The sequence below is a fragment of the Lissotriton vulgaris genome, chromosome 9, assembly GCF_964263255.1.
Source record: "Lissotriton vulgaris chromosome 9, aLisVul1.2, whole genome shotgun sequence".
In the NCBI taxonomy this organism is placed as follows: Eukaryota; Metazoa; Chordata; class Amphibia; order Caudata; family Salamandridae; genus Lissotriton; species Lissotriton vulgaris.
Window position 1 is genome coordinate 1,018,494,203 of NC_141697.1, and position 15,025 is coordinate 1,018,509,227.

Here is a 15,025-nt window from a genome sequence, read left to right on the forward strand (position 1 = left end):
TGCTCACAAGCTGCGTTCGCTCTCTGTGCACAGTATGGGGGCTGGTCTGATCAAATTTGCCAGGACTGCTTCGGATGTTGTAGTATGCATCCATTGTAATTGTAATTCCCAAAGAACATTTTTTAAAATGTATTACTTTTGATAACCGTGCGGCAGTGCTTGTAGTGGCCAAAACCACTTTCTGCTGTTAGGTAACACCAAGAAGCTATGCTAAAGAGTAATAGCTTTGACTTTTTAACTTTACTATGTAGCTACACTGACTACTTAAGAATATATATTTAAATAAAAATGAATTGTATACTGACGTTTAAGTAACATATTTTGTTACTACACAATGCAAAAGCATTCCATATACATACTTTGCAAACAGAAGAGTTGAGTCAGCCCGGCTGGGACTCGTTTTAATATTCTGAAGTTTTTCACAAATTTCTCAGCAGTGGGTGCCTCACCCACTGAACTATGTTACAAACAAATTGCTAAGTGGACTAAAGTTTACTATAGAGCAGCATGAAAAGGCTTCATTGCCCGTCCCACTGCCAGGTCTAGAACTGCATCCGGCACTAATTGGTCCTAAATAACTTAATCCTTATGGAAGCAGAAGAAACAGCCATGTTAAAAAAGAAATCATCACAGTGATGTCATCAACCTCACTGTGATGTCACGTAACAGGCAATGAACTAGTGGAGGGCTTAAGGAGGCCCATGACTGCTAGACTGTTGTGAGGGCAGCATAAAACCTTAATTCCACTTTTAATTCCAATACTACTGAAGAAGCCACAAGCTGTAAATCTAAATAAACCCTCATCACTTTAAGCCTTGAAGCAATTGAGCCTTTATTACAATGGCGTCCAATGTCCATCAATGTCTTGGGTATAGTAGGAAGTCTTGACTTCAGCCCTCAGCCCCCACACAAGTCACATGTTCATGTCCTTCATTTATCAAACGTCTGAGAAATATCTCCCCATAGCACACAAGGGCAGGAAATCTCTTCCAACCGTGTTTTTCCTGCTCTGCGCTCAAGGGTTTTCCCTGAATGATGGAGTTATAATTTTCCGTGTGTACGACAAGTTAAAGAGGAGTGTGGGAGTGGCATGCCAAATCTGATTATCAACCTGCTTAACAGATCGCTGCACGGCACACCAAACCTCCTGCGCGCTCACTGCGAAGTAAAGCATTTGCTGCACGCATCCAGAATCCCATACATTATGCAGACCATTCATACACTTGACTTAAACGAGGTCTTCAGACATAAGCATCACTACATTATGACCTAGGTCAAAATGGTGATATACACTCCATGCGATGGATCTAAAATTCGTGTTTTCAGTGTAATGTGGGGGGCTTTCAATGAAAATGTATTTCACTGTGCTGTGCTTGGCTGGGTTGAGCTCAACAATTTACCAAAAAGATATTTCCTAGGATCTACACGGAGAGGAGAGCCCTAAAAAGGTGCAGATCCCTCAGGTCTGGATTCACCATTAGGACGACGTGGCAGTAGGGGGATGGGCATTAAGCTCGGATTCAGCACTGGATGGTTACGCGCAGCCTCCTAGTGTGTATGTGGGCATGCTGAGAGTGTGGCTGGTGTTGGCATGCTCCCATCCTCATACCCACGTTACCCCTAGAAACAGTACTGAAGTGTATGGGCCTTAAGGGGCCTGTATATGGAAATTTAAACCATTATAGCGCCTCCTACCATAGGGGGTGAAAATTTAAGTTTGCACATGTATTTGTTGAGTGGTAGAGTACTGAGTCTGTGATGCAGACAATATATATTTAGATCATCTCCCTGGCCTGCATTTCATCTTCCTCTGCGATAGTCCAGCGCTGAATCAGGACTGATGCAAATGAGAGGGAAGTGCAAAAGATGCACAATCCATCCCATCTCTTTGCAAATGAGGCATGTGCTGGAATCTGGTCACGCCACACACCCTGGGTGGAACCAAGTGCAAAAGTCATGCAAGCGCAAGATGCATATACCACGGCATTTTGCAAATATGCAATGCATGTTGCGCACACACAACTTCGTTCTATGTATTTGGGCAAATGTATATATCTTACATCTGCGCCAGCAGAGTGGGGGAAAACTAATTTGTGACCCTTTGTATATACATTTTGGCCTGTATACATGGATGGAAATGTATAACATGCATGCTTCTTCATGCTCGAGAATTGAAACTATGTTAAAACATCATCACTTTTTCAGGGTAGCATTTATTTAATCGCCCTATTCGATTGCCTCCAATTTGAAAGAGGTATTCCTTTAAACAACAAATGACAGAACTTCTAAGCCTCCAAGCTCACCACCCTGCATGTAGGAGATTGTTACTATAAGCCGTTTTTAGGTCTCGGACTAGCGTCGCACTGTGTAAGCAGTGGCAGAGTCCGAGATTTTTTGTTTTGGCTGTCTGGGGGCTTGAACCCGCCTCTCTTCTCCATTGGCTGGCTTCCTAAACGGAGGCCAGCCATTGGAGGAGGGGCATCACTCAGTTCAAGCCCCGTCTTTTTGCTATTCTGGGGTGTGTTTTTTGCAGTTTTTAAGCTGTGACGCCATCCGTCACGCAACTGCTAAATACACGCCCCCGAATCGCAAAAATGGCGGCGCTTTTGTTCTGCCATTTTCCCCCCGGCCGCTGCCGGAAGAAGTCGCCGAGTCCTCCGCCCCAGCTGAGTGCTTGTCTTACCGGCTGTGAGAGACAGGTCCGCCCCCCTTTCCCTGTCCTGGGTCCCCCCCTTTTGTTCCTCGCTTGCCGTGTGCTGCCTAGTGGGTGTGGGGGTGGATTGCGGTCGCGGGGCCAGGGACCCGGGCGGGGGGTTGGCTGGGTGCTTCTACTGTGTTGCCTCGTGTTGCGGGGAGGGGGTGCGGTCCTCATGCTGGTGTCGCGCTGGCGGGGTGGGCCTTGGAGTGGGTGTGCAGCTTGGGCTCGGTGCAGCCGTCTTTCAGCCTGTGGGTGAGTTTGCATGCGGATGTGGTCTTGCATGGTTCTGGGAAGGGGGACTGTGTTGGGGGGGCAGTTTGACATGGGCCTGGCGCGACCCGTCCTGCCTGCGGGTCTCTGGGGGGGGGGGGGATTTAATGCGCGGCCCCGCCTCCGGTCCGCTCCTCTGTCTGCCGGTCTCTTGGGGTTGCGATCTCGTGCGCCTTCCCATTTCCTAGGCACCCTGGTGCAGTGTCCGCCTGCCCCGATCCTTATTTGTTTGTTTATGCGTTTTTATATAGCGCTGCTTTGTGCGAGGGCGTCTGAGCACTTCGCAAGGGGGGCAGATATTTACAAGTGATCAACTTACAGGGGAGACGTTATGTCACATGAGGTAATGGTGACAATTGTGAGCAATCAGATTACATGCAGCAGCATTCAGTGCATTACAGGAGGAAAGGGTGACGGGTGTGCAGGTTACAAGAGATATCGGGGTACATGGGTAGAGGACTGCAATATTGCTGGACACTCAGGCACGGGAACAAACGTTGCGTGCAAGGGGGGCAGATATTTACAAGTGATCCACTTACAGGGGAGACGTTATGTCACATGAGGTAATGGTGACAATTGTGAGCAATCAGATTGCATGCGGCAGCATTCAGTGCATTACAGGAGGAAAGGGTGACGGGTATGCAGGTTACAAGAGATATCGGGGTACATTTGGGTAGAGTACAGCAATATTGCTGGACACTCGGGCACGGGAACAAACGTTGCGTAGGCAATGGTGGCACTTGTGCAAGTGTCTATGGCGGACAACTTGCCTGGTTGCCCGGGCGTGGGGCGCAAGCTGCTGCTCCTTGTTGTTGGATGTGCACCTTGTGACTGGTCTCCCTGTGCCCGATTGAAGGCAGAGGACCGGCAGAGTGGGTGCACAGTGTTAGTTAGTTTTGGCCTCGTTTTCGCTCTTCGTCCAGGACTGCTGTACCCTCCCAGTCCACCAGTGTTCATGCTGTGGGGTTCAGAGGTTGGTGGCTTTAGATGTGAGTGGTGGATGTGCTTTTCACTAAGACAGCTTGCGGAGAACCCCCTCCACTCCCAGCCAGAATCAAGCTTCAAGGATCAGGTGTGATGGTGCATTACGGGAGGCTGCTGTATCCACTGTAGGATGTTGTAGCTCCCAGAGACGTAGACCATGTGGACAAGCGCTGCTGCGGTGCCGGTGTAAACACAACTGAGGCACAGACCGGAACATTTGTTAAGCCGTCTTGCGCGCTCTGTCCATCTCGAATAGTTCCGAATCCAGATTGTGTTTATCCTGAAGCTACGGGTTCTGGGCCCAGTAGATCCTGTGTACCTTTGCTGTGCAGGCATTCTGCTTTCTTGAGCGAGACTTGCATGGGAGTCCGCCGTGAGTGGCAGTGATCAGTGGTGGCTTTGGGTCTGCCTCTGAGCAAGTGGAGCCGACGCGACGCGTGTCACTTGAGACGAACGTGCACAGAAATTAGGAGATCAATGCTATTTTAAGCTTGGACAGCGTCGGAGCTCTGCGCATGCCATGTATGTGCAAAATAGTCCAACCCCGGTACTATAGGTCAGACCTGGCAGATTGCAGTGCGGCACAATTTGTTTATTATACATTTAGGTGAGCATTCGGGGATGCAAGAGGTAGCTAGCGGTGCTTTACAGGGGGCTCTCTGTGTGGCTGTGGGTGTGTGTGGGTGCAAATGCAATAGGTCTTGCATTTGCGAGAGATTAACCTATTGGCATTGTAAATGACAATGCCATTTATTTATATGTTTTAAAAACAAAAATAATGTCATGAGGAATGCCAATAGCTCTAACTTTAACAAGGACGAGACCATTGCATTGTAAATGCTTGTTATTCCTTGATCCTTTGTGCATTTCATCCACCAGAATTATTTTAAAAGCAGAATATGGAGGCTTTTTGCACGGTCTTCCTCTTTCCTAGGGTTGTTTTGATGGCGCTCGTTTTCGGCACGTGCTGGTCCCTGATGAAATGGAGGGCGGTGCATCTAAACCCGAGTTTGAGTGTCTCGTGAAATGAAGGCAGGCACCACAATGCCTGACAAGACTGCAACTAAAACCTTAAGTGCACCAGCAGCCGCTCTGCTTACGGATGAAGATGTAATTCAATCACTCCCGCCTCAAATGGATGACATTCACCTACTGGACACTGCTGCAGTAATCCATTTATTTACACCTCCATTCACTATTTTTGAAGTAAATGTTGGGATATCCCGCTTCAGAGACTGATACAGTGTTTTATTAACATGGTGAAACGCCAGGGACGTTTATTTACACTAATATGCTTACTCCGCAGCTACACCAATGTATTATTCTTTTGCAACTGGGCGGGGGAAGCCTCATTAAATTCGGTAATAGTGACACCTGTTATATACAGCGTTTAGAAGCACAGAAGTGCGCTATAAAGCACCAAATAAATGATAAGTTATTGTTAAGGAATTGTTTTAATACTGACAATGCTCGCCTCTTTGCTGGTGTGTTTAGCCAACTGCTGTAAATATTGCATGTTCGCAAGTGAACATTTCTTCCTCAAATCACATTCTTTGGTACCTTGCAAATTGGCAAAATTAACTTGATATTTTACAATGTAAGTTTCACTTTAGCTCGTTTTTTTCTGCTCATAGATATTGGGGAACAGTGAGATACCACTGGAGTATTACGAGTGACATCTAATCCTACAAAAATATTCTGGTTAAAATACCGATCACTACGCATCATGAGGGAGAGTATATATAGGTTCGCTATACCTAACCCAACATATAGGTACCGTGGCGATTCATCTATATATATTCAAAATACACGAATGGTGCAAAGAAATGTATATAAATACATTTTTGTACTGCACATCCACGGTACATACGGGCAAGGACTCCAGAGTTCTGGTGCTTGTTTTTAAATGTTCCCTCTCTCTCACACACATTTTTGTAGGGAATTTTTTGGGCCCTCAGTATTTTGACACACAACTGAACACGAGAAGAACTGTGATGATCGAGGTAACCTATCCTTTCACTATCTGTTGTTCACCAGCCAACAGAAAATAAAGAAAATGTTATTCCCACACTCCTGTGAGCAGTAAAAACGTTTTTGTTTTTAAAAAAAAGGAGAGATAGATAGAGAGAGAGAGAGAGATTGACCTCCAGACTTTGCATTGTACTATTTGTGATGTCAGGAATTCAGTCGCCAATTGATCCGACGTTAAGTGGCAGCTCCTGAATTCTGAACAGTATCACATGGCCCTCTACGCAAGTGTTGTTGTATGGATCAGGACCAGCAAAGGAGCAGCACAAAAAACAATGTCTGTTCAAATACTCTGTTTACTGAGCAGCATCAGAAGCCTTTTTCTTTTTTTTTTTTTTAAAGAGATGGCTGTGCCTCTGCCTGGGGGTAAGGTCACTGCGATTGATCCACAAAAATTGAACAGCAGCAGAGGGAGAGCTCCACAGTGACAAGCCTTCTCCCTTACCCTGCAGAGGAGCAAATCCACGCTCCCTGGTCTATCAAATGAGCTGTGGGTTGAAGAAATGTGCTCCTTTCAGGCTGTGAGGCACTGCAAAGAGGAGAAGCTCTTGTCAAGAACATTGCATACTCCAGCTACTATGGCAGTCAGTAGGTGCATAGACAATGGCAAAGGAGAAAAAATTATTTTACCTTGAGAAGTGTTGCGTGCCCAGGGCTAGTCATTTAAGTGCATGATCTTTGAGAATGGTTATGAAAAAAACTAAGGGTCGCTTGGGTGTTTTTTTTCTTTGGTTTACTTAACAAACGCGGTCTAATATCAATTATACTACTATGCAGGATTTTTTTTTAAATACATTAGCGTGATTGACAAAAAATATGCTACTTCTTCTATTAATTATCTTGGCCCATAGGGTTTGGTTAAGAATCTTCCATTCCACAGGATGGCCTTTGCCAGGACATCCTTTACAGTTCTACTGTTGAGAGATCTCAAGCCCTGCAAATTGGTCTAACCCTTCCTGAAAACATGCGGACCTCTTTCCACCGTTGTCATCAACTTTAGTCAGTTAGGACGAAAAAACATGTCGAGAGTGGGCCGGGGAGGTCCAGCACTGTCCGTCTCATGAATTAGCGTTTGGACCGGTAGCAGAGTTTCTATTATGAGAAGCATGTCTTTAATGCTATGCATGGCTTGTGAAATGGGCCCATGTCAGTCTTCAGGAAATCCGGTTTCAGATGAGACCTTTGCACCAAAAAATAATTTGGGTTGGGTATGGTGCGTGTGGAAGAAATGACTACTTTTGAGGCCTCTAGTTGCAGAAGACTAAAACATATATAATAATTACTGCAGCTTTATTAGTCACTTGAAATATCAGGCTTCAACTTTCCTCCAATGGAGGATCAAATCTAAAAGAACTTTGAAAACCATTACAGGTAATTAAGTGTCATAAAAGAAATTTGGTGCTATATTTAATGATGATGCACAGATGATATCCCACATTTTCTGTCCAAAATACACATGCAGGACAAAAATCTATCATAAGATACACATCCACTGGTTTCCAGTGTTAAGTAAATTTAACTCATTAATATTCATTGTGAAAATCCCAAAAGCCTATTAAAGTTGGGTAGGACTGTCAGCAAACATAACTAGTTACGCTTGCCGGGTTTGATGAACTCTAGTATGCATTATGATAGTATTCGCATATCATCAGTTTTACCATTAAAAGCTTTAAACAGTTTCACATACTTTCATTCTTGCATATTATCAATGCCTTGTAAGTAATCTGACATTCACTGACAAAAGTGATTTTGATGATTTTTTTTCCAGTTTGGAAAACTCAGTTTTCAGACCATAAAATACATTCACATTCCATTCAAAATCCCACAAAACATTTAAAATGGTAACTATAGCAAGTACTTGCTGGATATGAATAGCAACAATGCATTCAATTGAAGTTTTTGTTCATTCATATATGGAAGGAGCTAGTAAAAAACAATTAGTAACAGGTCTCACTTAAGGACAACACCCGCAAACAGCCAGTCTACTTATATTTTGATTTTAAACAGCAGTAGAGCAATCACTGAATGAGGAACTCTCTGCCCTTCATGAGCATTTCTCTGGTAACAAGCACAAAAAATGATGCTCGCTCAATGTCTTTGTGAGATGCAAGAGCGCCTACCTTTCTCTCTTGGGAGTTAAGAGCTGGCCATTCGTGGTTGCATGTGGGTTCAAGAGCAGGGAGGCCTTGGAGGAGGCCGTAGAGGACACACACGTGTTGGACAGGTCCAAAGTGCTGTGGTTGTTACACGTGGACTCCTCCGCATTGTGAGCAGAAGTCACTTCTTTCCAGAGCTGCTGCAGTTCTGCTGGAATCATGCCTGAAACAAATAAATTGGATAATTAAATCAATTAACAGCTAATTCAGCCCTCTTCAAACATTAATTAAATCACAGTCAGTAAACAGAGCCTAGTGTTCAGCAGTTTTTTTTTAACCGCGCAAATTGATAAAACGGAGGAAAACCAAATGAATTTGGGGAAAATGACTGAATGCGCAAAGAGTTATGTCTAATGTCAACGTCGTGGAGGCAACACTAGAATGTTTTTACAAATCACCCTTGATTTAGTTTTCAAATATTCCTAATCAAAATTTCAGCTGGAATTGTGGCTTAAGATGTGGTAAATTTATACAAATCTTCGGTTATATGGCTCCTCGCGGGCATTTTTTCTTTTGATTGTAATGGCAACACGCGCCATAAAATAGGACTAATTTTTATGCTTACATTTTAAATCATGACAAATAGCTATGTTATTAAATAGAGTTTTTATTAATCACTTTGAAACATACATTATGCATTCATATTGTCTCCCCGAAATGCTTTTCAAATTTTAACAGTCAAATTGATTATACTATGATTATTTCATTAACACACCTATCTTTCTCATTAATTTTGGTTTCTGGGACTGCTCGCTTAATTGATGGATGTGTCTGCTGAAAGAAATATATAACTTTCTCTAAAAGTAACACTGTTATTACTGTCATGGCTTAGATGAGAGCTAATGAGTCGTTGAAAAGTAAAATGAAAACATAAAATAAGCTCTGAGACAAAAGAAGTGCGTTCATGGGATGAAAAAGATGGGCACCAACACTGTATTGTCTGCACAGCCATCTTGCATTCCATTGAAAGGTCTGCTGGTCACTATAGCTGCCATTAAACCACCATAACACATTACATACAATTGTAAAATAAGAAAAGCCTGAATATTTTACTAAAGTCAGAATAACAACCATTGGTAATGCCAATAGGTCAGGCTTTAAAGGAATGCTGTATGATAATGTGACCCATTACAAGCAGATAACATGGTGATTTTTATGTATATGTTTATGAAAGCAACGAACTGTAGAATAATATTGGTGTACATTAATAGTTAAAACTAAATAATCAAGCACTTTTTTGTGGAAGCACCCAACTTCTGCCCAATGAAAACATGCACTCCTGACTACCAAAATGTGGGCGGGGCCAAAGCCTCTATGCTGGTGGTTCTCACAAAATTGTCTAGCTACAACTGCGCAGTCAAGCCAGACCATAAATACCAACAGAAAGTAGAACAAAAATAGTAACCCATAGAGGGCATGAGAAACAAAACAAACGGTGGTGTCAGTCAATGTGCTATTTTTCTTTTTATCCTCGGAGTACCGAGTGCATGTTTGCATGTTTGAAAAAGATGACATTCATAGAAACCCCTGTGTATATACAATAGTGACCTGTGTCTGCAGATTATCTGCAGACTGGAAAATCCAAATACAGCCCATGTAAACGCCCAACTGCACATTTGACGATATTGGGTATTCATATTAAAACATTGTGCCCCCTTAAGTAGCACTTGGCAGATAATGTCCAACATCAGAAGAAAAGGATAGTGAGATCTACAACGAGGGCACCAGCTTGTACATGAAATGCACTCAAGATACCTGCCGAGAAATAACAAAGATTTGTCCTGATGAAAGCATGCAATTCATCTGCAAGATTGCTGAAACATTTATCCTTCCTTTAGCAAAACTGTTTTTTCTTCTCAAGCCTTACAATTGGGAGCCTGAACATTTTAGCCTAAAAATAATGTAATACGAAATTAAGAGAGTGAAGTAACCTGTGGTACAATGATTAACCACTGTGTACCCAAATGACAGGGCATCGGTGCACGATGCATAAACCTTAAAAAAATATATATATATCAAATACAATTACAGAATACGATTAAGAAATATAAATACAAAGCAGACATCCATGTCTCTCCCTGCATGTCAAAAATCAACGGAATACTAAATGAGTGGCAAGCTGGGTCTCCTTTTTCACCTCTAAATACATTGGACGACCCAACTGTTGTGTAACCAAATACAAAAAAAAGCACAAAACTTTAGTGTAATCAATTATTAGCTGCATTTTTCCTTGATTCCCAGTATATGTATGTGCAACACATTGATTTGACTTTTTTCTCTGCATTCAAGGAAGAGTAAAGTGTTTGTGTACTACCGGTTAGCACTAGCTGTAGTTATTTATATATGTGTTTTCCAGCACAACTGCACCATTAGGTATTGAAGCGCTTTGAGGAGGATTGGGAACACAAAGCAGACATAACCATAAGAATGAAAAAAACGAAAGTGACCAGATGAAGGCCTTTAGTTCGATTTGCTACATAGCTAATAATGGGAAATGCAAAAGAGATTGTTGAAACAATTTAGCTTCAATCAGTAGAACGTTTCTTCCCAAGTTCAGATTTAACTTGTCAGTATTTGCACAGATGTTATGTGAGGGAAGGAACAAACACCAGACAAAGACAGTTGGGTGAGAAAGAGGTTGTCGAAGATCACACAAGGAGCCTAGTGACCGAGCTACGACGTTCACTCAAAAGCCTTCCAAAAGGATATTACATTTCTGAACTGAAACACACATCTCTGGAAATAAAAAGGAAGCACGACAAGAGATACGTATTTTAGTAGTTTGGGTGCTATTTTCAAAAGGTCGTGCCTTTAAAAAGGAAGTGCCGCATCCAAGGAGATCAAACTAAAGAGCATAACATTTGGCAATTAAATCACCCACATTGGTATCACTCTCGACATTAACAAAGAAACAACGAGAGCATAGAATTTTTCCTTGCCATTCAACGGGTCTCACTGTCTACCGAGAATTAAAACACTTTTCAGACCGTTTCACAGCCAGAGATTACTTGTTTCAGCAGCTCCAGTGATACTGCACCCCAAAAATAAAAAATAAAAAATGATTCATACTAACTTCATTTGAAACGCACAATAAGTAATGCTGGGGTCTAAATTTAATTTATTTTTGCCATTTGGAATACAATGGACAGATAATCATCTCAACGTGATCAGCCCAACATCTTTACTTTGCTAAACTGTTAAAGATTTTAATTATGCCAGCTTTGGCGAGCAGTGGTCTAATGAGGCGATAGACTCCAGAGAATCTGAGTGGTTAAGAACTGTGAAATGAGCCTGATAGGATTGTATATATTCACTGAGGATCGTTTGCATATCAAAGAGGAGTAAATTATTGCACGACAGACCAATAACCTTCCCCTCCTTTCCGAGACGCGTATTAACAAAAACAGCCAGTCTCTGCTCTCAATTCTTCATCAAACATATTGAAATACTTCATCAATTCAGGGAGATTCCTGGCCAATGGTGTGTATTGAGAGATCTGGTATCCCGGACACGTCATTTGAGCCAAAGCCCCATGTCCCTTTCATTGTAAAAGAAAAGAGAATTGCTTTTTGTGCAGTTGCATCCTAAAAATGCATTCAGCCCTAAGACAAATTCAATTTGCCTTTGTCTGTTGAAACAGAAGCTTGGAGGAGAATTAAGCAAAGGGAAAGGTCGACACAGTACGCAGTGTCCTGTTTGCTGCATCTGGACTATTATTTTCCAGCACCCTGCTAAGTGACAGAAGGGGATGTATTTTTAACCAGCATACTTGACAGGGATGTCTCCCCGCTAACAATTACCTGCGAGGGTGGCTGACCCTTACACTACGGCTTACTCAATTGAAGCAATAGTCGGCAGACGTGTCTGCTGTTGACATGATACCGTTATCAGAGCATGAAGTCAACACCTATTTGTATTTGTGATGCATAATCGGGTATGGAATTGATAAACCACCATAACATGTGTACACCTTCACAAAAGACAGATGCACAGCACACTTCTACAGGAAATAAGTTTGCTACAGAAAGCAAAACAGAGCCTAAGAGAATTTCAGTGCGGCCTAAATAAAATATCATGTGAAAGAGAACGCCAAAATAACTATAAAATAAGAAAGTCTTCTGGGACATTGACATTTGTGTCATTGAAGGTTTGAGGGAGAGTGTGATTGTGAACCACTATGACTGCCATAGCCCTCCCTAAGCTTTTGCGGCTCTCCTCTTTTAGATGACACATTTCTAGTGCCCACGGATATGGATGCATACATGCAGAACACGCTCACATAGGAGACAAGGTACTGACAGCCAGACATTCCATGGTCCAATATCTTATTTTAGCACCAGCAGACCCTTATCCACCGTCCCACCCACCGACACCAATGTCTGGTTTCCTTATCTGCTGTTGTGAGGAGTTAAAATAATTTGTTACACCAGGAATATTTTGGCACCTTCGTGATATTATCTCGGTCAAAGCTACCCGATGTCAATTGTTGTGATGAATTATGGCAAAAGTCATATTGGTACACCCATGACATCATGACAGGATCAAAGGGTTTATTATTCTGCATCTGCTGTGCCTCAGATTTGCAAATGATATTTGGTTTTATTTCTTCAGACACCCGGTCTCGGTGGTGCTAGTAGATGAATACAAACTCATGGCAAACACGGAGATCTTATACGTTTATGTGGTATGAGGAACGAAATGCGACTAACTTTCAGACAGCAGTAATCAAAGATCTTCCCATTTTACTAATATGTGTGATCTTGTCAAACCACACTCTCTCTTTGCCTCAGTTTCCTTATATGTCACAAAACTGGGAGAGGTGATACAATCTGCAGTGCGTAGATTGCAAAATGTTTTAAAGACATCAAGACTGCATAAAAAGGCCTGTATAAATAAGAATTAATGCAAATTTGGAACCATGTTCCAGTTCTCCTAAGCCACACTGGCTACTGTGGGCCCCGCAGCTCCTGTGATGCAGGGGTAGATGGCGAGCCCCCTGCCACCCACCCCACTTATCTAAGCCCGCTTGGCACACTTGTGTCCATCCTTAACTTGCGATTGCTCTTGACATAATGATAGCTAATCCAAGCCTATTGGTAGAGGAAATTATTGGGACATGATGAACATCTCTGGTATTTAAAGGTAACAGATGGTCCTTAAAGTCCGGATATATCCAGGTGTGGCTCTAGTGAACGAAAGTACTCGATTCAAATCACAAGTGGACACTTGGTGACCAATCATGCATTTACAAAAAAAATGAAATGTTACTACTGGAGCACTGACCTATGAGTGCCTGAATCCTCACCGACAAAAGATGCAGTTTCACGGACACAGACCCATTGAAAGGCTGGCTGGCTGGCTATAAGCACGTCTGGGAACTCAGGGCTAATGGCCCAGGGATATTGGTCTAGCTTTATGGTGGCCCTCAGAGTCGTCCATAATATTTCAGTGATTTATTTAACTTTTTCTAGGAATGATAGTAGTAGTCAGTAAAGAAAGAGTCATGGCTGTTTGGCTTGCCTAGTAATCAGTAAAGAAAGGGTCATGGGCAGCAATTCTCATTGGTGGGTGTCAGCCATGTACACCCAGGTTTGCGTGTGGCACGGCTGCACGCGCCACAGGCGCGGCCTGCAGATCATGAAGGGCACAGGCTTATTGTCAATGCACTCTTGACACTATTGTACTGCCCATCCTGTTAGTTACAGCAGCAACCACCAGATGTTCATTCGGCCAGACATGTGCGTTGCACAGATATCACTTAAAGGTGGCCGCAATGTTTTAGAAGAGAGAAAAGGAGATAAAGATGAGCGAAACGAAGGTAAAGGGTCACTCGGCAGCACTGCGATAATGACGGAGGGTTATTGCACAAGGCATGATCCAGATCTGCTGCACTACTGAAAAAAATACAAATAATCTAAATATCCCGGTAGGTATGTTTTTTTTTTTTTAGGAAGAGCTCAGAAAATGTAATTTAAAGCCTGTGGGACTGTATAGCTTGTGGGTACACTCGGCTAAATAAGACATGGGAGCATTCGAGTTTCATAGGTATGTCCCCCTTATTGGTGAGGGGTGTGGGTGGGAGCTGTCTCCCTATGTTCTTGCTACACCGCTGGCTACTGTATGCTAATCTCAGCAACAAGATTTACATGTTGCAATTACTTGAAAACATGTTTACTTGACAAGAGATGCAATTTCTGAGCTTTTCAATTTAATGTCGAGGGGGTTGAGGGGGAGGGGAGTTGGTTAAAAAAATTGCCTTGCGTCCTTTAGGGAAAGATGCCTCCAAATTATGTTTATGTCAACATGAAAAATAGCAATGATTATGTGATTATAACATTGGAGGATGCGCTAATTATGCAGAGCAAAAAATAAATCTCGCTCTACTCCAGAGAAGCACTTGTAAAACTTACAATCTTGTCATAAACGGCACATGAATCATGTGGGAGCATTGAAATACTTCAAGAGCGTCAACCATTTAACAGACCTCAAATACCACATGACCCGGTCTTAAATTCGGTTGCATTTGTAAAAAGGTTAAAAGAAACAGTGATTATAAGCTGATTTAATAAAGTGTCTGACAGCAAAGATTGTTATATCGGGTGCATTTCTTGCAGTACAAGTGCCTCCTTCATTGGTAAGGAAATTGCAGGCACAGGTTTAAAAATGTATGTTCTGGGGAAAGATGACAGATCACCCTTTTTGGAACTCAATTTTATAAGCCCAGGTATCATAGGCTCGGAGATAAACAGAGTTGTTCAACCTTTTTTGTCCTTGCTTCTCAATACCCAGGTGGCCGTGCTCAACAAAGCATAAAGTGGATTTAAATCTTACAATGACATCAGTTCTAAACTACCAACATCTGTCATAAAATACCTTTTTTTAGATAGAC

The 15,025-nt window shown here is 42.6% G+C and overlaps 1 protein-coding gene across 23 annotated transcripts in view; it reads right to left on the reverse strand.

Annotated features, from left to right (window-relative positions):
* The window catches only part of FOXP1 (forkhead box P1), an 875,723-nt gene that overhangs the window by 109,326 nt on the left and 751,372 nt on the right, over positions 1 to 15,025 (reverse strand). For all 23 annotated transcript variants that reach the window (XM_086938895.1, XM_086938901.1, XM_086938902.1 and 20 more), the window contains one exon: positions 8,101 to 8,299. In XM_086938895.1, the coding sequence (XP_086795021.1) occupies positions 8,101 to 8,299 (199 nt within the window). The remainder of the gene's footprint in view (positions 1 to 8,100; positions 8,300 to 15,025) is intronic.